At 41.4% G+C, this 23,217-nt stretch overlaps 1 protein-coding gene across 1 annotated transcript in view; it reads left to right on the forward strand.

The window, feature by feature from the left end:
- ZC3H7B (zinc finger CCCH-type containing 7B) overlaps window positions 1-23,217 on the forward strand; it is a 315,279-nt gene that overhangs the window by 260,109 nt on the left and 31,953 nt on the right. The window contains exon 20 of the mRNA XM_089674226.1: window positions 15,209-15,317. Coding sequence (XP_089530352.1) covers window positions 15,209-15,317 — 109 coding nt within the window. The remainder of the gene's footprint in view (window positions 1-15,208; window positions 15,318-23,217) is intronic.

The raw sequence follows: 23,217 nt of genomic DNA on the forward strand, positions 1-23,217 counted from the left end.
CTTCTTTACCTCATGCAGCATTCTGCGCTGTGCTCTTGCAGTCATTTTTACAGGACGACCACACCTAGGGAGAGTAGCAACAGTGCTAAACTTTCTCCATTTGTAGACAGTCTGTCTTACCGTGGACACATGAACATCAAGGCTTTTGGAGATATTTTTGTAACCCTTTCCAGCTTCATGCAAGTCAACAATTCTTGATCGTAGGTCTTCTGAGAGCTCTTTTTTGCGAGGCATGGTTCACATCAGACAGTGGTTCTTGAAACCAGTAAACCCAAAACAGATGTGTGTTTTTTAAGGGCAGGACAGCTGTCAGCAACACATCCAATATCATCACACTGATTGGAGTCAAGGTTGGCTCACTCCTGGCTCCAATTAGCTCTGGGAGAAGTCATTAAGCTAGGGCCTCACATACTTTTTCCTCCCTGCACTGTGAATGTTTACATGTTATGTGCAATTAAACCATGGCAACATCTAATGTTTGTGTAGTATTATGTTCAGCAGACTGTGTTCTTCTATTGTTGTGACTTAGATGACGTTCAGAGCACATTTTATGCCCAATTCATGCAAAACTCCATGTAATCCCAAGGGGTTCACATACTTTTTCTTGCAACTGTAAGTGACAATAGTACTCATGCAAACTTGTGGTAAAAAAAATGTATTCTTCTATTGATTCAACATGCCTCTCAGCAAATAGTTTGGGGTGTCTACTTTTTAAAAAGGGGTCGTTTTGGGGGGTGGGGGCATTTTATGCTCAGCATTAGAAGTTTATGCCACACATCATTCACCCTTCTAACCACCTTAAGACCAAGCCTTTTCTGACACTTTTTGTTCACATGAAAAAAAATCTGTATTTTTTGCTAGGAAATTAATTTAAACCCCAAACATTATATATATTTTTTTTAAAGCAAACACCCTAGTGAATAAAATGATGGGTGCTATAATTTTTTATGTCACATAGTACTCGCGCAGCGATTTTTCAAATGCATTTTTTTTTTAAATACACTTTTTTTACTTTTAATGCAGCAGTTGCACCATGCATGTGAGGTTTTGCCACGAACGTCAGATCAAGGGCAGTAATTCTAACACTAGACCTCCTCTGTAAATCTAAAATGGTAGCTTGTAAAGGCTTTTAAAACATTGCCTATGGATATTAAAAATGTATGCAGTTTGTCGCCATTGCACAGGGCATGCGCACTTTTAAAGCATGTCATGTTTAGTATCTATTTACTCAGCATACCATCATCTTTTATATTTTACCAGATAATTGGCCAATATATTGTGTTTTTGTGAATTAAAAGTTAAAAAAGTGATTTAAAAAAAAAAAAATGAGAACCATTCTATGTTCCAGTCCTGTCCTTTACCTGTGAAGGGATTCACGGTTGATATACACTGTTGATATATACTGCATAATTTTATTACGCTTCTAGTGAGTGCGCATTTCTTACCTTACCACAAGGAGCACCACCATTGGATTGAAGTCATATTTCACGATACCATATAGACTGTCACTTTTTTATAATTTTATGCTATTTGTGACTTTTCATTATTATATTTTACTTTGCTTTATTGACTAGCGCTGCACATATTGTATATGTTTTAACTAGATTTCTTTTGGTTTCCTTGGGTATTCAGCTGCTTATTACACTGTTCAACAGGTAAAAAGTTTTGGGCATAAAATTAGCTAATCTTACATAATTTTGGGGTGCTGAAAACGAAAATGACCCTAAAAAATGTTGATTGGCTCTAGTTTCCATGATATATTCACCCATCTAATGACGTAAGCCATTCAAAATTATGATGCAACTTCAGCTGCATATTGCGCAATTGATACTGGTGACCATTAGAAAATTGCATGTATACTGAGATGATGCAATATTAGCCTTTAATTGCATCACTTCACTGCATAAAAGCTGCAGTATCTGTAGCTGATTGTAGTTCGACAGCGTCTTTACATTTCGTTTTATGCTTAAATAGGCTACTCGGTAATGCCTCGAACTTGTGTGAATAAAGCAGATAATTTCTGCTATATCTGCGGTGAAATAACTTTTATCTCACAAAAAAGGAGGATAACAGGAATGATTAAGAAAGCCTACAACTTGTATTTTGGCTGCAAGATAGGAGACCAGGACAAGAGCTGGGCACCACATATATGCTGCAATTCTTGTGAGACGGCACTGGAGCAATGGTTGAATGGAAAAAAGGCATCTATGCCTTTCGCTGTGCCAATGATTTGGAGAGAGCCAACAGATCATGTTAGTAATTGTTACTTTTGTATGGTGCCTCCAATTGTAAAAGGGCTAAATAAGAAGAAAAAGTTATCTGTGCACTATCCAAATATTCCATCGGCAATACGTCCAGTTCCTCATGGAGAGGGGCTACCAATTCCTAAAGCACCAGAATCCTTCGTGGTTGAGTCAAGTGAGGAAGACCCTGAAGCGTGTAGTCACATGCAGTTTTAAGAGATAGCCCTTTCCTCGAATACAAGAGAAAAGCCAAGAGAAGCAAAACCGACACAAACTGAAGACAAAACTAGTGAGAATCCTAAGTATTAAAATGATTCAACTTAGCTTATGGCTATAATTTTTCTTGGTAATCCTATGCAATATATTATGCCATTTAGGCTTTGTTATGTAGTCAATATCACTTGCTTTATATTTGTGGAAAGACATCTATCTATATAATTATTGTGCATTATGTAGTCATTACGCCTATAGTAGAAAACTTTCCGTTTACAGAAAAACTAGAGCCAATTGACAAATTTCATTGTTGTATTTGAACTCAGAATGTGAAATTCATTAAGAAATGGATCCTTTTGTTTCCAAAACTGGCAAAAAATAAAAATTTGTTGAACAGTGTTATTAGAGCGCTCACTTTTATTACTATTTTTGTACTCTGAAGTGATGAAATGCTTGTAGCTTCTGATTTCTTAGGCTATAGAGATGATTGGCACCATTCTGGTTTCCGAACTGCTCTATGGTCAGCTGGTAGAAACTCCGGCTGCATTCTCAGGTTCCCCCGATGGCACAGGACTGCCAGAGAAGGCCGTGGAAGGCAGCGGGGGAGGGAGGGCATTGTCTCCCGCTGCTTGTAAAAGCAATCTTGCAGCTAATTAGCCTAGGATTCCTTTTACATGAAAGCCAATCGCCAGCTGAAAAAAATACCAGGATGATGCCTACAGCTGTAGGCATCATCCTGGTATAACCATTCAAAGTCCAGTGATGTACCAGTATGTCGCTGTTCCTTGTTGGGTATATATGCGATGTTCTATTTTTTGTTTTGTATGCAGCCTGTGGACTGAATGAAAAAAAAAGAAATCTCTGCAAAAAAAAAAAAAAAAAAAATGTGTGGTATGCCCACCATTAAAATATACCGCCCTGCATCCACCCACTTCTAATTGTGGGCACACATTAGGTCACACGATGCCACATGTCTAAATAGTGGCACGCTTGAATAAAAATTGTCCACGTATAAGTGGTACCCCCTATGGAAAAAGGATGACACCAAGTCCCAAACTATCTTGCCACTACTTCCCATGTAGTCTGGGCATCCGGGGGCTCCACGTGATTATCGTTTCCCTCGTAAATCAGAAATTTATAAGTATAGCCTGTTGCCCTCTCACAGGTCTTCTACATCTTGACCCTATATCTGGCATGCTTGCTGGGGAGGAATTTTTTTAATGCAAGGCGGCCAGAAAAATTAATGAGGGACTCCTCAACACAGATGTTTTGCTGGGGAGTATAGACATTTGCAAATTTTTGGTTAAGGTGATTTACGAGGGGCTGAATTTTGTGTAGCCGGTCAAATTCAGGGTCACCTCGAGGACGACAGAGTGTATTGTCGTTGAAATGCATAAATACTCGTAGCTTCTGATTTTGTAGGCTATAGAGATGATTGGCACTATTCTGGTCTCCAATCAGCTCTATGGTCAGCTGGCAGAAACACCGGCTGCATTCTCAGGTTCCCCCGATGGCTCGGGACTGTAGCGGGAGAGGGGGGGTATTGTCTCCCGCTGCTTGTAAAGGCAATATCCTGCAGCTAATTAGCCACTAGGATTGCTTTTACATGAAAGCCGATCGCCAGCTGAAAAACATGATACCAGGATGATGCCTGCAGCTGTAGGCATCATCCTGGTATAACCAAAGTCCAGTGACGTACCAGTACGTCGTTGTTGGGTATATATGCCATGGTTTTTTTTTTGGGTCTTTTTTTGTATGCAGCCTGTGGACTGAATGAAAAAAAGAGAAGAAAGCCCTGCCAAAAAAAAAAAGTGTGGTATGCCCACCATTAAAATATACAGCCCTGCATCCACCCACTTCTAATGGTGGGCACACATTAGGTCACACGGTACTACATGCATTAGTTCCAAGATTGTACAAATGTCTAAAATTGTCCACGTATAAGTGGTACCCCATATGGAAAAATGATGACACCAAGTCCCAAACTATCTTGCCACTACTTCCCATGTAGTCTGGGCATCCGGGGGGCTCCATGTGATTATCTTTTCCCTCGTAAATCCGAAACTTATAAGTATAGCCTGTTGCCCTCTCGCAGGTCTTCTACATCTTGACCCCATATCTGGCACCCTTGCTGGGGAGAAATTGTTTGAATGGAAGTCGGCCAGAAAAATTAATGAGGGACTTAACGCAGAGTATAGACATCTGCTAATTTTTAGTTAAGGTGATTTACGAGGGGCTGAATTTTGTGTAGCCGGTAAAATTCAGGGTCACCCCGAGGACGACAGAGTGCATTGTCGTTGAAATGCATAAAACACAGTATACTCTCATATCTATGCCTGGCAGCATAGAACACGGGATATAATGAAACGGGTCTGTGGACCAATACAACCGCAATTAATTTTTTTTAGTAATGCCCATGTTGAGGGTTAGGCCCAAAAAAAATAAAAATTCGGAAACCGTAATGAGTTTCCATGCCACTGGTCTGGCAAGGTTTGAGTTTGGGTTGGCGGCGATGCATTGCTGTGCATATAAAATGCTTTGATCCACAATTAATGCATATAGATATTCTGTGAAAAACAGCTCCAAAAAATCAAGGGGAGGAGTTAAATTTGCTATTTCCACCTGAATTCCGGGTTGGGCAGTGAATGAGGGAAGTATGGGTGCTGCAGAATTTGTGGGCTGCCAATCGGGATTTGCAAGCACATCCGGAAGGATACTTGGGGCTTTACAGGCCTGTTTTCAAATTGTTGGTGGTTGCGGGACAATACTTGTGCTCGCCACCACACCAGGTTGTACTGCATTTATGGGACTCTCCACGTCACCATGTGATACTGCAGTGCTGGTATTATTATACAGGATTTATATAGCGCCAACAGTTTGCTCAGCGCTTTGCAATATAACGGGAGACAATACAGAACAATACAGTTCAATAGAAGAGGGTTAGGAGGGTCTGATCCTGGGAGCTTACAATCTAAGAGGTATGTGAAAGACCAGGATGTACTAGACCGCTGGTGCTCACCAGTTCACCAAAAGGTAGCGCAACACTAGTACTGGCACTCTGCTGCATATGAGAGTCATCAAAATTTACCGGCAAGTGCTAAGAGAGATCAGGCCTGATTCTGCAAACACTGCGGTTTTGTGTGCAATGTATCAAGTGACAGTGACCTACTGGCACTGCACTTGCTGGGGGAGAAGGGGAGGGGTAAGCGTAGGGGCTAAACGCAGGTGCTGGGGCTGATCCCACTAACGCTGCGTTTTTGGAGCCGCTATATTAATGTGAATGCTGGTATAGTGCTGATCTGATCAAAGATATTGATCCATTCAGACACTATACTAGCAATGGAGGTTTATTTAAAAAAATAAAAAGGACCAGGATGAAGTAGACAGCTGGTGCTCACCAGTTCACCAAAAGGTAGCGCTGCATTAGTACTGGCACTCTGCTGCCGGGGCTGATCCCGCTAACGCTGCGTTTTTGCGGACGCTATACTAATGTGAATGCTGGTATAGTGCTGATCTGATCAGATCAAAGATATTGATCCGTTCAGACACTATACTAGCAATGGAGGTTTGTGTATGAGCGTCTTCCTGGCAATCAAGGGGTTAAATGTGATTACTGGTGTACTGACGGGTAATCTGACGCCATCTGGGAGGGGCATGAAAACCGCGGGAGCGTGAATCACACACATGTATATACAGTGGGGCAAAAAAGTATTTAGTCAGCCACCAATTGTGCAAGTTCTCCCATTTAAAAAGATGAGAGAGGCCTGTAATTGGCATCATAGGTAGACCTCAACTATGAGAGACAAAATGAGAAAAAAAATCTAGACAATCACATTGGCTGATTTGGAAAGAATTTATTTGCAAATTATGGTGGAAAATAAGTATTTGGTCACCTACAAACAAGCAAGATTTCTGGCTCTCTCAGACCTGTCCCTTCTTCTTTAAGAGGCTCCTCTGTCCTGCACTCATTATCTGTATCAATGGCACTTGTTTGAACTTATCAGTATAAAAGACACCTGTCCACAACCTCAGTCACACTCCAAACTCCACTATGGTGAAGACCAAAGAGATGTCGAATGACACCAGAAACAAAATTGTAGACTTGTACCAGGCTGGGAAGACTGAATCTGCAATAGGCAAGCGGCTTGGTGTGAACAAATCAACTGTGGGAGCAAGAATTAGAAAATAGAAGACATACAAGACCACTGATAATGTCCCTCGATCTGGGGCTCCACGCAAGATCTCCCCCCGTGGGGTTAAAATGATCACAAGGACGGTGAGCAAAAATCCCAGGACCACACGTTGGGACCTAGTGAATGACCTGCAGAGAGCTGGGACCAACATAACAAAGGCTACCATCAGTAACACTATGCCGCCAGGGACTCAGATCCTGCAGTGCCAGACGTGTCCCCCTGCTAAAGCCAGTACATGTCCGGGCCTGTCTGAAGTTTGCTAGAGAGCATTTGGATGATCCAGAAGAGGATTGGGAGAATGTCATATGGTCAGATGAAACCAAAATAGAACTGTTTGGTAGAAACACAACTCGTGTTTGGAGGAGAGAGAATGCATCCAAAGAACACCATACCTACTGTGAAGCATGGGGGTGGCAACATCATGCTTTGGGGCTGTTTCTCCACAAAGGGACCAGGACGACTGATCCATGTACAGGACAGAATGAATGGGGCCATGTATCGTGAGATTTTGAAGGCAAACCTCCTTCCATCAGCAAGGGCATTGAAGATGAAACGTGGCTGGTTCTTCCAACATGACAATGATCCCAAACATACCACCCGGGCAACGAAGGAGTGGCTTCGTAAGAAGCATTTCAAGGTCCTGGAGTGACCTAGCCAGTCTCCAGATCTCAACCCCATAGAAAACCTTTGGAGGGAGTTGAAAGTCCGTGTTGCCCAGCGACAGCCCCAAAACATCACTGCTCTAGAGGAGATCTGCATGGAGGAATGGGCCAACATACCAGCAACAGTGTGTGCCAACCTTGTGAAGACTTACAGGAAACGTTTGACCTGTGTCATTGCCAACAAAGGATATATAACAAAGTATTGAGATGAACTTTTGATATTGACCAAATACTTTATTTTCCACCATAATTTCCAAATAAATTCTTTCCAAATCTCTCATAGTTGAGGTCTACCTATGATGCCAATTACAGGCCTCTCTCATCTTTTTAAGTGGGAGAACTTGCACAATTGGTGGCTGACTAAATACTTTTTTGCCCCACTGTGTATGTATATGTATATACAGTCAGGTCCATAAATATTGGGACATCAACACAATTCTAACATTTTTGGCTCTATACATCACCACAATGGATTTGAAATGAAACGAACAAGATGTGCTTTAACTGCAGACTGTCAGCTTTAATTTGAGGGTATTTACATCCAAATCAGGTGAACGGTGTAGGAATTACACAGTTTGCATATGTGCCTCCCACTTGTTAAGGGACCAAAAGTAATGGGACAGAATAATAATCATAAATCAAACTTTCACTTTTTAATACTTGGTTGCAAATCCTTTGCAGTCAATTACAGCCTGAAGTGTGGAACGCATAGACATCACCAGACGCTGGGTTTCATCCCTGGTGATGCTCTGCCAGGCCTCTACTGCAACTGTCTTCAGTTCCTGCTTGTTCTTGGGGCATTTTCCCTTCAGTTTTGTCTTCAGCAAGTGAAATGCATGCTCAATCGGATTCAGGTCAGGTGATTGACTTGGCCATTGCATAACATTCCACTTCTTTCCCTTAAACTCTTTGGTTGCTTTTGCAGTATGCTTTGGGTCATTGTCCATCTGCACTGTGAAGCGGCGTCCAATAAGTTGTGAGGCATTTGGCTGAATATGAGCAGATAATATTCCCGAAACACTTCAGAATTCATCCTGCTGCTTTTGTCAGCAGTCACATCATAAATAAATACAAGAGAAGCAGTTCCATTGGCAGCCATACATGCCCACGCCATGACTCTACCACCACCATGCTTCACTGATGAGGTGGTATGCTTAGGATCATGAGCAGTTCCTTTCCTTTTCCATACTCTTCTCTTTCCATCACTCTGGTACAAGTTGATCTTGGTCTCATCTCTCCATAGGATGTTGTTCCAGAACTGTGAAGGCTTTTTTAGATGTCGTTTGGCAAACTCTAATCTGGCCTTCCTGTTTTTGAGGCTCACCAATGGTTTACATCTTGTGGTGAACCCTCTGTATTCACTCTGGTGAAGTCTTCTCTTGATTGTTGACTATGACAGACATACACCTACCTCCTGGAGAGTGTTCTTGATCTGGCCAACTGTGGTGAAGGGTGTTTTCTTCACCAGGGAAAGAATTCTTTGGTCATCCACCAGTTGTTTTCCGTGGTCTTCCGGGTCTTTTGGTGTTGCTGAGCTCACCGGTGCGTTCCTTCTTTTTAAGAATGTTCCAAACAGTTGTTTTGGCCACGCCTAATGTTTTTGGTATCTCTCTGATGGGTTTGTTTTGTTTTTTCAGCCTAATGATGGCTTGCTTCACTGACAGTGACAGCTCTTTGGATCTCATCTTGAGAGTTGACAGCAACAGATTCTAAATGCAAATAGCAGACTTGAAATGAACTCTGGACCTTTTATCTGCTCATTGAAATTGGGATAATGAGGGAATAACACACACCTGGCCATGGAACAGCTGAGAAGCCATTGTCCCATTACTTTTGGTCCCTTAACAAGTGGGAGGCACATATGCAAACTGTTGTAATTCCAACACCGTTCACCTGATTTGGATGTAAATACCCTCAAATTAAAGCTGATAGTCTGCAGTTAAAGCACATCTTGTTCGTTTCATTTCAAATCCATTGTGGTGGTGTATAGAGCCAAAAATGTTAGAATTGTGTCGATGTCCCAATATTGATGGACCTGACTGTATATATATATATATATATATATATATATATATATATATATATATGATTTTGGGCACCTGTGCCGCCCTGTAGCAGTATTTCTGCTATAGGGCGATCAGGAAGCGTACATAAGCGGTTTGTGTTACGGCGCTGCGTTTCCTTAACTGACAATTGCGCGATCATGCAACGCTGCACCAAAATTAAATTTGCATCCTTTTTTCCCACGAATTGAGCTTTCTTCTGGTGGTATTTGATCGTCTGTGTGTTTTTTTGGGGTTTTTTTTGCACTATAAAAAAAAAGACCGACAATTGAGAAAAAAACTATATTTTGGACTTTTGCTATAAAACATACAATTTAAAAATCAAATTTTGTCATAAATATAGGCCAAAATGTATTCTGCGATATGTCTTTGCTAAAAAAAAAAAAAAAAATCCCAATACGTGTAAATTAATTGGTTTACATGACAGTTATAGCGTTTACAAATAGCGGTATAGATACTGGATTTTTTTTTATACTAATAGTGGCGATCAGCGACTTATGGCGGGAATGTGGCGGACATTCTGACACTGGGGGGAACTGACTTGTTCCGGAAGGCTGTGATCAGCGATCCCAGAACAGTGCACTGAAAGCTGATAGGGAGGAGAGCTCCATTGAAAACAATGCAGCCTTCCTCCCCGTCTGTTTGCTGGCAGTCGCCATGTTCCGGCGGGTAATCGCCGACCGGGACCCGGTGATTGACACCCGCGGCCTCGACTGGTGCTGCGGGTATGGCGGTCGCGCGCGCCCCCCTACCCCGCAATGCAGAATCACGTTTATATAGGTGATCCTGCGCACAGGGGCCGCCTTGTAGCAATATATGTACTGCGGGTGGTCCCCTAGTGGTTAAAAAGTAAGGGTCACAAGAGTGAACCTAGGGGTACACCACTAACAACCCTAGACAATTCAGAGTATGAATCATTAACCACTACTCTCTGAATGCAATCTTTTAGCCTGTTTTCTATACATTTACATACTTATTTTTCCAAGCCTGTAGACTTGTCAAACGCTTTTGCAAAATTCAAGTATACCACGTCCATCGCCACCCCTCTGTCTAAGGTTTTGCTCACCTCCTCATAAAAAGAAATCAGATTTGTTAGACAGCTTCTGCCTTTTATGAATCCATGCTGTCTGTTGCTTAAAATATTTTTTTCCAGCAAGAACTCATCTATGTGGTCTTTTATTAAACTCTCCAGTATCTTCTCAACTATAGAAGTTAAACTAACAGGTCTATAATTACTTGGTAAAGATTTTGACCCCTTTTTAAATATTGGCACCACATTGGCCTGTGGGTGTATGCCATCCGGTCCAGGTGCTTTATTCACCTTTATACTGTCTAAATATTTTTGGATCATATCAGTTGTGAGCCAATGTGAATCATCTGGAGTTGTGTCAATACAATACCCATTATGGACAAGAGCTTGCCCATGCTCCTTTGTATGCACAGAGCTGAAGACGGTATTAAATAAATTTGCCTTCTCTTTGTCCCCAGTCACCCAATCTAGATTATTTTGTAAAGGGCCTACATGCTTGGACCGAACCTTTTTACTATTAATATATTTGAAGAATTTTTGGGGGTTGGTCCTGCTATCTTTATCTGTCGTTCATTTTCAATTTTTGTGGCCTTTATTTCCTTTTTGCATATTCTGTTATATACTTTGTAATGTTTAAATGATGATAGTGTTCCTTCATTATTATATTTAACCTCCCTGGCAGTATTCCCGAGTGTAGCTCAGGGTAAAGTTTAAGTACCACAAGCGGTAACCCCGAGCTACACACGGGCTTACCATGCGGTGCTGCTCCGGGATCCCTTGATCACTTATTTTGTCCTGCGCTCCCGCGATGTCCCTCCTGCAGTGTCCCCTGTAATGTCATCCGGCGGATGCCGGCATCTGATATCTGGATTCCGTCCCCTGCGAGCGTCGGGACGTACGGGGGACAGAACTGGCGGGAAATTTGAAAATTGCAAAAAGTGACATTCACTCAATACACTAAAATCACATAGTAAAACATTACTGTATCAAAGCATTTCACATACATTTTGTCCCTAGTGCTTTGTCCTGTACCCTGCCTACATTTTTACCGTTCTTTCTGCCTGGAAACTGAGAAACGTCCATGGCATCTAAAAAGCGTCCCTTTAGGTCAAAATCAGTTTTAGACCAGCTAGAGAACAGCGATAGTAAATTAGAAACACTTGCAGAATTGAGTGATAATGATTTGTGGGGAAATTCGTCATCACACTGAAAACGATTCTGCGACTTTGCTCAGTGATGTGCAAACTTGACGCAATATTTTAAATTTCAGTGTTTTTGGTTTGATTATATTATTGAATTAAATTTATTATTAATATATTATTTTTTAAGATTATTAAATTTATAGTTTATGATTTTGTATTTAAAATTTTAACATACCCGGGATGTTTACTAGACTCTTGTTTGGACAGATTTCAGTGAGTTATTCCTAAAAATTACAGGCCTACAAATAAAAAAAAAAATACATATTTCTATGCAAAAAAATGTACCGCTTTGAGCATAGAAATATGGACATAATGAGACCGCTAGGGAGGTTAATAAAAGCACTTTTCTTATTATCTATAGCCTTTTTAACTTTGGCCGTAAGCCACATAGGTTTTATTTTTAGCCTTTTAAACTTGTTGCCCATGTGATTATATTTTGCAGTGTGTTCACATAGTCTTTTTGAAGGACTCCCATTTCTGTGTTGTGTTAATCAATGCCAATATTCCCTCCCAGTCAAAGTCTTGGAGAGCAGCTGTCAGCCTTGGAAAATTAGCTCTCTTGATATTGAGCGTTTTTATTTTTCGTGTATGTGCTTGCTGTTTACAGCTAACAATAAATGAACTCATGTTATGGTCACTGCTATCCAGATGTTTTTATATGGATATTCGTCATAAGCTCTGCATTGTTTGAGATTACCAGGTCCAGCAGAGCATCAATCTTAGTAGGGGCGTCTATGAACTGTACCATAAAATTGTCCTGTAGTAGGTTTAAAAATGTTTGCCCTTTAACTGTTCCTGCAGTACCATTACTCCAGTCAATTTCTGGGTGGTTAAAATTCCTCATTATCACTGTCCCAGCCCTTTCAGCCTTTTCGATCTGTGCAAGGAACTGAGTTTCCACCTCCTCAACACTGGAAGGCTTATAACAAACTCCAATAATTATCTTTGTAGTACGCACCCCCATGTGCAGTTCCACCCATAATACTTCAGCCTCATCACACTCTCCAACTAGGTCCTCTTTCACACTCTCTCTGAGATCACTTCTTACATAGAGACAGACACCACCACCTTTCCTATTTACTCTGTCTCTCCGAAGGAGCCAGGAATATTAATGGCCCAGTCATGCAAAGAATGAAGCCAAGATTCAGCAATACCAATTAAATCATAGTTCTCTTCATGCAACAAAGCTTCCAACTCACCTATTTTGCTTGGCAGACTTCTGGCATTGGTGAACAAACACTTTAAGCGATTGACACGTATTTTGCACATTTTTTATTTTCATACAAATGGTACCAATTCCACTGGTTGTTTGTAACATGGGAACCTTCTTATCTGCCATAGCTATCCCCCCCATCTTTCCCCATTCCACCCACCAATAAGTACTAACCCCTTTCTGATCTGTCTACCCCATTATAATCTAATTCTCCCTCCCCCCCGATCCTAGTTTAAATACTCCTCCAGCCTTCCCATAAACTTCTCCCCCAGCACAGCAGACCCAATTCCATTTAGGTGCAGACCATCTCTAGCATATAGGTTGCACCCCAATGAAAAGTCAGCCCAGTGCTCTAGAAACCCTAATCCTTCCCTCTTACACCAGGTCTTCAGCCATGTATTGAGTTCTCTAATCTCCCCGTCTTTCCTGAATTGTGCATCGCACAGGTAATATTTCAGAGAATATCTCCCTGGAGGTCCTTCCCTTCAACTTGCAACCTAGTTCTTTAAATTGATTCTTAAGGAGCCTCCACCTTCCATGTATTCTGTCATTGGTTCCAACATGAACCAAGACAGCTGGGTCATGCCCAGCCCCTCCCAGTAATTTATCAACCCGGTCCACCACATGCCGAACCATGGAACCAGGGAGACCGCAAACCATTTGGTTGAGGCGATCCTGGCGACAAATTATTCTATCAGTAGAATCTCCTACTACCACCAGCTGTCTAGGCCTTCTTGCACTACCCTCACCACCCCTCCCAAATGGTCTGCCCTCCCGGCTGTTAGGGATAGCAATGACATCTAATGAACTTGCCAATCCCACATCTTCACCCAACTTGGCAAATCTGTTTGGGTGCTGAAACCCAGGGCCAGCCTTCCTTTTCTGTGAGCCCCTACCACTCCCTCTCTTTACAGTAACTCATCTTCTTACCTGATAATCCTGATTAGCCCCTCCTGATTAGCTGTATGCAGCTCCATTGCTGCATACATGCGGCACACTGTGCACTGCACAAAACCTTCAACCCTGCTAGCACTCATATCCCAGTTACAATATTAACAGGAAAGATTAGTTGTCACTTACAGGTTAGTAGACTCCTGTTATAATCTCCTGTTTTCCACTCTGGTTTTTTAACTCCACTTATCAAAGATCCACTTGGTCAAAGGTCCAGCAAGCAAAATACAGGCAAGCTCAAAAATGAGCAAGCTCGGAGTGAGCTCTACAGCAAGTTTTATATAGGACCTGTATCACCTGTGACCAATTAACCCTTCCCCTTAATTAGCAGACTGAAGGAAGACAAGGGAAGGAAGGAAAAAAATGCTATTTAAAAAGTAACAGAAAAAGGGATTTAAAAAAGTAAAAGCTTTTAGCAAGACCCAAAGATGAAAATAAAACAACTACAAGCACCAGCAATCACCAGCAGTCAAAAGTAAAAGTTTTTAAAATTTTCCACTCTTTTTAGTGATCAGCCAGCAAAAAAATGCCAGACGTGTGGTGTCAAATGCAAAACACAGCACAAGGAGAGTATATTGTATATGGTGTCCTAATAAACTGCTCAGGTGACGGTGCTGATGTCCTTATAAATTACTTGGCTGTGAGTGCCAATTATGGACTAATTCCAATGCCACACATAATGTTCAACTACATGCCCAAGCAATAAACTCTTTTGTGGTGGTGTTGAATTAATGGATACCATGTAAAATCCAAAGCATACTTTATTGAGTAAATAATGGGTTAAAAACAAAGTCTATAGTGCGTAAATGTTATCCGCAAGCAGCAATCATAACTGGTGCTTATACTGGTTCCCAGCATTTCTAAACCATGCTGGGACTCTTGTCTCAAGGCGCACTCTCACAAACAACCTGACCAGCGGGTATAGTGTGGCAAGATACGTGTTCCCTGGAAAGTAAGATTGGAGAACGCTGCAGCTTTCAAGTCAGCAGGGATGCTAGAGCTGCTTTGTCAGACTGGAAGTGCATCAGTGCTAACAGGAAGTCCAGAGGCAGCCATATTACCGGAGTCCGTAGTGCCAGGATACAGGGTCTCCAAGATGACATAATTCGAGGCTTGCCCCTTTGTCACCATATATGCTTTCAAGCTCCTTGTGCTGTTTTGTTTGTTATCTTTAGACTTCTTTTACCCTCAAGTGGATTTCTACAGCAGCAGGACTATTGAGACGGCTTCAGTTACTACTGGCCATTAAGACTTGGCGCCTCGGTATATTGTTTGTGGTGTCAAATGCTAATATACTGTACATTCATTTGAAAAGTTATTTTTCACAGAAATGTGATTTTCTTCCACTTTTCCAATGCTTAAGATAACGAACTGTTCTTGCAGAATGATTTTCAAGATTGTAATAAGGTAATGAGCCATGTACGTCTCTTTCGCACAGATTTGTGTCCATGTGCAGAATGGGAAGAAGTGCCAATATATTGGCAACTGCACGTTTGCACACGGTACAGAGGAGAAAGACATGTGGACGTATATGAAGGAAAACAAAGGTTGGTGCAGTTTGTTTTTGGCTGGTGATGACTGCATGGGAAGCAATTTACTTTTCTTTAATCTGTTGATGATATATAGCACTTTTTATAAAGAAGTGGAAGAATTACTTGTATAGTTATTGTAGCTTTTTATATATTATGTACTTTTAGCTATACACCCTAACCTGTATCTCGATAAAACTATGGCCATTAATATTTCTGTGAAAGTCAACAAATTGCTTAGTCTACTAACCTAGTTGTTTAATAACACACTAATTACCTAATTGGATAAGCGTCTTGTCACTTGCTGTTGTGTTCAGTGACAGGATTTACTTTTTGGTTCTAAATGGAGTCAAGGGACAAAGCCTGTACGTAGTTTTAATTTTCATCAGTTTTCATTTTGTGCATAGTTGCAAGTGTTTGATCGTCTGAATTGAACACCTGAACTGGAGCCTGCAAAAATGCACGGCGTCATGGTTGGAGCACTGCAATATTGCTAAGATCACTGCAGTCTCACCCACACACATTGAAACATGAGAAGGTGGCTGTATCAAATGCCATGGGGCTCTTATGTGTCTTACTTTGGAATTTAAAACAATGCAGATTAAGTTAAACTGAGTGGACTTGATTTAAAAATAGTACCTGCATAATCTTAGCATTCATGTCTGCCGTCCCTCTCTGCCAATCCCTCCACTGGCTTCCCATTGCCCAACTAATATAATTCAAAACATTAACAATAACATATAAAGCCTTTTATAACTCTGGCCCCAATTACATCACCAATCTTGTCTCTAAATATCACTCAAACTGTCCTCTGCTCCTCTAACGACCTCCTTCTCTCTAGCTCCTTTGTCTCCTCCTCCCATGCTCGTCTCCAGTTCTTCTCCAGAGCCTGCTCCTTCCTCTGGAACTCTCTACCCCAATCTATGTGACTATTGCCTAGTCTGCCCACTTTTAGGTGATCTCTGAAAACCTATATCTTCAGGGAAGCCTATCCTGCCTTCAGCTAATAACCAAATCTTCTGTTTCTCCCAGCAGTTCGTACCCCACAGTTATTACCTTTTGTACCACTAGCTCCTCCCTCTTAGATTATAAGAGCAGGGCCCTCCTAACCCTCTTGTATTGAACTGTATCGTTGCTGTATTTTCCCCCTTTATATGTAAAGCGCTGAGCAAACTGTTAGCGCTATATAAATCCTGTATAATAATAATATTCTCATTTACAGATGGATACAGTAAGATCAAAGTTAGAAACGGTATCAAAACAGCACTCTATTGCATCCTTGGTATCATAGTGCAATAAAACATGTTACAATCGTAGTACGTATCTAACCTAGGTTGCTTATTCCTAAATTGGGGTAAAATGTACAACAAACAGTTGTGATATAGCTCAATAAATTACAGTTTGGTAACCCACAACATGTCTTGCTCATACAGTATGTAAGGTGTCTGGTTTATGCCCGCTACATTGCAAGTCTATCACTAGTGGTGTTGTATAAAACTGGTATTGTGAGTTAAATATCTCTCAGCAGGGGTCAATCAACATTGTAATATACTCAGGGATACCAGAGCTACAGGGGGCAAACCTGGAGCCAAGGTTCCCAAAACGTATCGAATTTAGGAGTCCCTCTCTGCCTCTTAATTCGTTTCTCTTTCAACAAGGTAGAATTAACATTTGTCCGCCACTCCTCAAATGTAGGTGGTGCAAGCCAATTCAACAAAATGCATTTACTTCCCATAACAGAAGTCTAGTTAAAGCTGTTCTGACCTGAGGAGTATATAATTCCTTGTCCAGAAACCATAGTATACATGTAATGGGATCTTTAGGTAGCAGCCCTTGAAAGGCTCGGTTGATGGTATCCAGCACAATGCTCCAGTAATGTACTAGTTTGGAACATTTCCAAAACATGCAGATGGTACGAAGAGCATTGTACTTGGTACAAAAATCCCATTTCTCTATCATCTATTGAAACACAGCTTGATAAAAAGCAACCTAAGCTTGTACTGCCGCCTACAGGGGAAAAGGACCCTAGACACCTAGAAAATGAAATGTTGCAGTCTTTCCAGTTAGCCAACGAGTGTACGTTTTGCAAGTTCTTACCGCATGCTTTGGTCTGCAGTGACTAGTCGTCTGTATTCCAGTTTACACAAGACTCTGATATTCATGTCAGGCAAGTATATCTTGGGATTTCTTGCAGAGTTGTCAGGACTAGATCTGCAATAACTTGTCTGTTCCACTTCGCACAGGACTTCGCTATTCAGGTTAAGCTACTATATCTGAGGATTCTTTGCAGAATATCAGAATCAGTGCTGCAATGGTTTACCTGTCTCCTGCTGCAAAAAATTTGCTTTGGAGTGAAAAGCAGGCAGCAATGTGTCAAGGAAAATTCTTCTATATTGTACATGGGTTGTGTGTATATCTTCTTCAGAATCTGTCACTGAACAGCCTGTTTGCGAAGGGACTTTATTTCCTTCTCTTTCTGGGCTTCCTATATGCCTTTGTACATGGACTTTGTCTGTGCCTTCTTTAGAAGCTACCATCACTGACCGATCTATATATGAAGGAAATTTATATTTATCTTCTGTTCATTGGGGGACACTGTTTTCCTTTAGATATTCAACAGCTGGGTATAGTGCTAGCTGCGGAAGTAGCTTTTTAGTACATCTAAAAACAAGACTGACAAGTGGGTGGCTGCTGCTGGTAGTCAGACTCGTTTTTTCCCTAATGGAACAATTTACTTATTAGCCTAGCTTGTAGGATTTAATACATGCTGTCCTTGAAACCTTAAGTTCCTTTAGTTTATTTCCAGAAAGTCACTGACTAAGTGACAAAACACATAATATAGATCCTGGTAATCTTCCCAGTTGCAGCCATTGAGTGCAGGTTTGACTGTGATGACCCATCACCTCGACTCTTGCCGGTGGTGGTCTGCAGTCACAATGACAAACAGATGTGGCTCCTGCTAGTTTTTTGACAAAGTTGGTAAGTAGTATTCCCTTTCATCTGCCCCCACCCTCCCCATCCTCTTTTCTTTGCCATATTCCACTCAGTCTTTTCCAGTGGTGTGGTGGTTTCTGCAAGAGAAAATTGTGTGGAGAAAATTGCAATATCATGGCTCTTACAGGAGTAGTGGGAGCCGCAGCAGGGTGTGGTGCTGCAGCATATACATTGCCAGCATTGCTGCAAGCTGCCTTTTCATGATGTCAGTGCTCTTTCCAAGTGTGTGGTTGCTCAGTGCTACATGGTCTCAGTACATCACTTTTCAAGTTGCCTCTCCTGCTGGGTAATTGCCAGCTGCTGCAACCAGGACTGTGCTCCCTAAGGACTGTTTTCTCAGCAAGTGGGCACCGTTTTGGCACCTAACGAGGAGACAGTTACAGGGTTGCCCTCCTCTGCTCAGGTCCTGGCAGGTTTTTGGCCTATGTGTATGGTTCTGTAACCCTAATCAAGTTAAATGCTTGTAAATATTCTCCCTGCAAGATTAATCAGCAAACATGGGAGACTTTATCACTGGTGTGAGTCTCTGGGGTTTTCTCCACATGCCTTTCTGTGTTCTTTCTTTCTTGCAGGAGTTGGTAGGAAAACGGTTAGCTCTTGGTACCATGCTAGGTGTCTACACAGACCATTTTTTCTTTGTCCTCTTGCTAATCTTCACTGATTCTTACCTTTTATTTTTATTGGATCTCCGTTCAAACATGAGAGTTAAATCTAGTGTTGCCATTGTTAAATGACCACCTCACTAAACTAATCGGACATATTTCAAAGTGACTATCAAGGGATTTTTTTTTTAAATAACAAACCTGGTATACTTATGGTTATGGTTTTGCACAGAGCAGCCCTGATCCTAGCTCTTCTGGATCCCCCTCTGAGTGCCCCCATAGCTAGCCACATGCTGATCCCAAGCCACACTGTGTGTGTCCATTGACACACAGCATCGCTTGGCCTCACCCCTTGTTTTCTACTCACAGGCTGTGATTGACCGCATCAGGAGCCAATGGCTGCTGCCTCCATGGCCAGTGAGGAGAGAGTGAGCAGAGAGAGCTGGGCACAGCGCTGGATCAAGATCAGGCTCAATTATAAGAGGTGACTGTGGGAGGGGAGCTGCACACAGAAGGTTTTTTAATGTATAGAATACATTAAGGTAAAAAACCTCTGCCTTTAGAAACACTTTAAGTGTTATTCCATAGTGTGGCCATTCTGTATTATTTCTTATGCAAGAGGAGTTTGATTTGTTGGCATTGATCTTACACAAAGACAAGGTTGTTTTGAGCTGAATAAACCTCCTTATTACCAAAGTGGCTTTTTACCTTTTTTTTTTATTTTCAGATCGTTTTTGTATTGAAAGTTTTTTTTTTAAATTTTGTTTTTGTTTTTCCTTTTTTCTTGCTCTACAAACAATACAAAAGGAAGAACAAAATGGCCCCCAACAGGGGGTCTACCCTTCTCATGACATACAGTAGGCAACTTCTCAGTCTATATTAAACCAGCACAATAATCATCCAAAAGTCCATGTGCAATAAAAGATCTCCTTATGCTATCACTGGATTCATCCAGTAATAAAGCATTGTATACAAATAAATCCTCCTTTCCTCCTCTTCTCTTCTGTCCACTCCACTGCAGGTACTCCCCCCCCCCCCCCCCAAAAAAACCCTAAAAAACAAGTATAGTGTGTGTTCTATGTCACATGTTAGACTGCAGTTTGGTTTGTGTTCTTACCTTTCTTGCTGCAGTCCTGTTTCTGATCCCTTCTCATGTTTGTCTGTGCTCTTCTATGGACGTCGTCTGCTGTCCTCTGGGTTTTATTTCCTTCCCTTCTGTCACTTCCTGTCCCGTCTCCTTGTTTGCCTGTCTATATAAGATGGGCTCAGACTAGGCCACTTTGCCTGAGCAACTACTTAGTTGTTGGAGCTCCTACGTGGTTCTGCTGTTAATCCTATTGTTTATCTGTGTACCGACCCCGGCTTAGTTCCTGACCTTGCTTGTTGTCCGCCTGTCCTGACCTCAGCTTGCCTATTGGATTTCCTGTGTCTTCTCCCATTGTTCCCTGCTCCCACTAGCGGTCTCCTTCTCCTCAGCTGGGTGTACCTGGGGACCGTGACCTGGTCCCAGCCTGCTGCAAGTCCATCCCCACCATCAGGGGCCCTGGAGAACAAGCAGGCTGGGGCTTAGACTCCGCGCCCTGGGGAACCCCAAGTTGTGGATCAATAGAGCTCACTACCACAGGTGCTGACATTCTAACGAATGCAATCCCCACCGACCACCATTCTCAATATTTACCCTTACCCTCCAAGAAAAAATGCCATATATTTAGTCTATATGTGTATTTTCTTCACAAATCCTCCTCAAAATCTCAGTGTATCAAATGCACCATCCACCTTAGATGTTAACACCACCACTAATGCTCCTCACCTCCCCTCCAGGTTCCAGGTCATGCACCTTACCCTCTGTAAATTAAATATACACCTCTTTAAACTCTCTATTTGGACTCCAGTGTCACCTCTTCTCTACATTCTGTGTCACATCCTCCCGACATGCATAATCAAAGACAAGATTACATAGTGCAGCAGTATGTATAAAATCGCACTTTATTAATTAAAATCTGCTTACATGGATTCCGGATACAAAACACCTTCTCTAAAATGGTCGCCGCAGTACTTCCAGTTTGCTTCTGTCACTTCCGGTTGATGCATTTCGTCATCAAATTGACTTCCTCATAGGCCGTAAGCGTCAGACACAGCTAGACCATCCATTTATTAAGAGTTCAATACTGCCCCTCTTGGAGAACTCATCAGCCATTTTATTTGCTAAACCCTTTTTTCTAATACTAATACAGCTGCATCCCTATTCTATAAACTCCATCCCCACTCTGCATTCTATTATAAACCATTAAAAAAAGTCATTATTTAATTAAACCATTCTGAATATAATATTATAACCTAAAGTAAAATGGGCCATTAAACATATATATAATCATCTTGATACGATACTGTATATGCAGCCCTCCTATTCCCCCTCTAGTGTCAGAGAGTGGAAGTAGAAACACTAAAGCAAGATCAGCACCAGTACACAGTCTACTGCCCCCCTAGTGGTTACTCATTATAATACCATGTACGTGCTAAAGATAAATATTTTATATCCAACCTCTTACGAAATCATACAGTAAAATTATAAATAAAATAGAACCTATTACCCATATTACAATCTCAATGCCTTTGAGGGAAGGGATATACAACCTTAGCTTGGTCTCCCTGTCTAAGGAAGAGACTGAAATATTGGACTTCGGATTAAAATTTGCCCCCAAAACTGGTTTGTATAAATCTAATTTTTATATTGATTTAAACAAATATATTAGGAAGCTGAATGTTAAGAGATACTTCACCTCCCTACCTGGCCCTACTACTAAGGCTAACAATATAGGTAACAACCAAGGATTTGCACATAATGGTCTGAAAAATAAATTGACCTTTAACCCCCCAGGAGTGTCTAGCCATAATATGGCGGTATTCAAGCAGATGGTAGATGCATAGTTAAGGGTAAAGAGATATAAGGATGCTGCCAGTATTACCAAGGGTATAGAGAATTTGGAAAATAAGAAAAAGGTGATTATACGACCAGCAGACAGAAGGGAAGGGGTGGTTTTTCTGGATAGACAGGACTATGAGGAAGAGGTGAATAGAATTTTGAATGATACAGCTACATATGAGAAACTGAAGAATGATCCTACAAGAATTTTTAAAAAAGAAATAAATACCTTAGTCAAGGAAGCTAAAAAGAATGGGATATTGGATAATAAGTAAGCTACGTATTTAATACCCTCCAGTTGTAAGGTTCCAACCATTTATTATTTACCCAAGATTCATAAAAGTTTACTAAACCCCCTGGCAGGACCATAGTTAATGGGATAGATTCTGTGCATGCAACGGTTGGAGAATATATAGACTATTAGCCGATAGTAACTCAAATGCCTGCTTATATAAAGGATAGCCAGTGTGTTATTGACCTGGTGGAAAATATGGAAGTAGGGGATAATACAATTCTTGCCACTATAGATGTTAACTCCCTCTACACTAATATTCGACATGTGGATGGAGTTGATGCTGTTAAATGGGCCTGCAAAGAAAATTCATTATACAAATGTTGGAGTTTGGTATGCAAAGGAATGAATTTTGATATGGAGGAGAATTTTACATTCAGAAAAAAGGAATTGCAATGGGAGCAAGTGTTTTCATGTCCAAATGGGATGTTATTTTTGCTTGTGAATGGGAGGAATTAAAGATCTGGAAAAGGTTCATTGACAATATGTTGGTTATATGGGAAGGAAGTATGGATTCTCTATTGCAGTTTTTTACATATATAGATACTAATGAACAGGGGCGGACTGACAACTCATGGGGCCCCCGGGCAATAGGGGATCATGGGGCCTCTGTGTCCTTGCCCACACTCTAAGCACACCCAAAAATGCCTATAAAAAGGTACCAGGGGCATTTCATGGGGCCCCTACTGACCCCGGGCCCTCGGGCAGTGCCCGACTGGTCAGTCCGCCCCTGCTAATGAATACGGCCTGGAATTTTCACCCATTCAGTAAATTTTTTAAACTTCCAAGTTTTCAGTCATGAAGGGAAGTTGCCTACAAAAACCCATTTTAAGGTCACTGACCATAATGGGTATATCCCAGTTTTCAGTTGCTACCACCCATTGTGGGTGGAGGGTGTTCCCAAAGGGCAGTTCAGAATTATGAGAAAGTGTTCTACATTGGAGGATTACATCGTACAAACAGAAATAAAAAACGTTTTATAGATAAGGGTTATGATCCAGGGAAACTGGAGAAAATAAGGTATGATATTAGTAAATGTTATGTGAGTGGGTTAAGAAGGAAGAGACAGCCCAAAAAAAGGAATGGATTTTGCATTTATTTTTTTTA

The sequence above is a fragment of the Staurois parvus genome, unplaced genomic scaffold (assembly GCF_062004578.1).
Source record: "Staurois parvus isolate SC_StPar_1 unplaced genomic scaffold, SC_StPar_1.0 ptg000149l, whole genome shotgun sequence".
NCBI classification, from domain to species: domain Eukaryota; kingdom Metazoa; phylum Chordata; class Amphibia; order Anura; family Ranidae; genus Staurois; species Staurois parvus.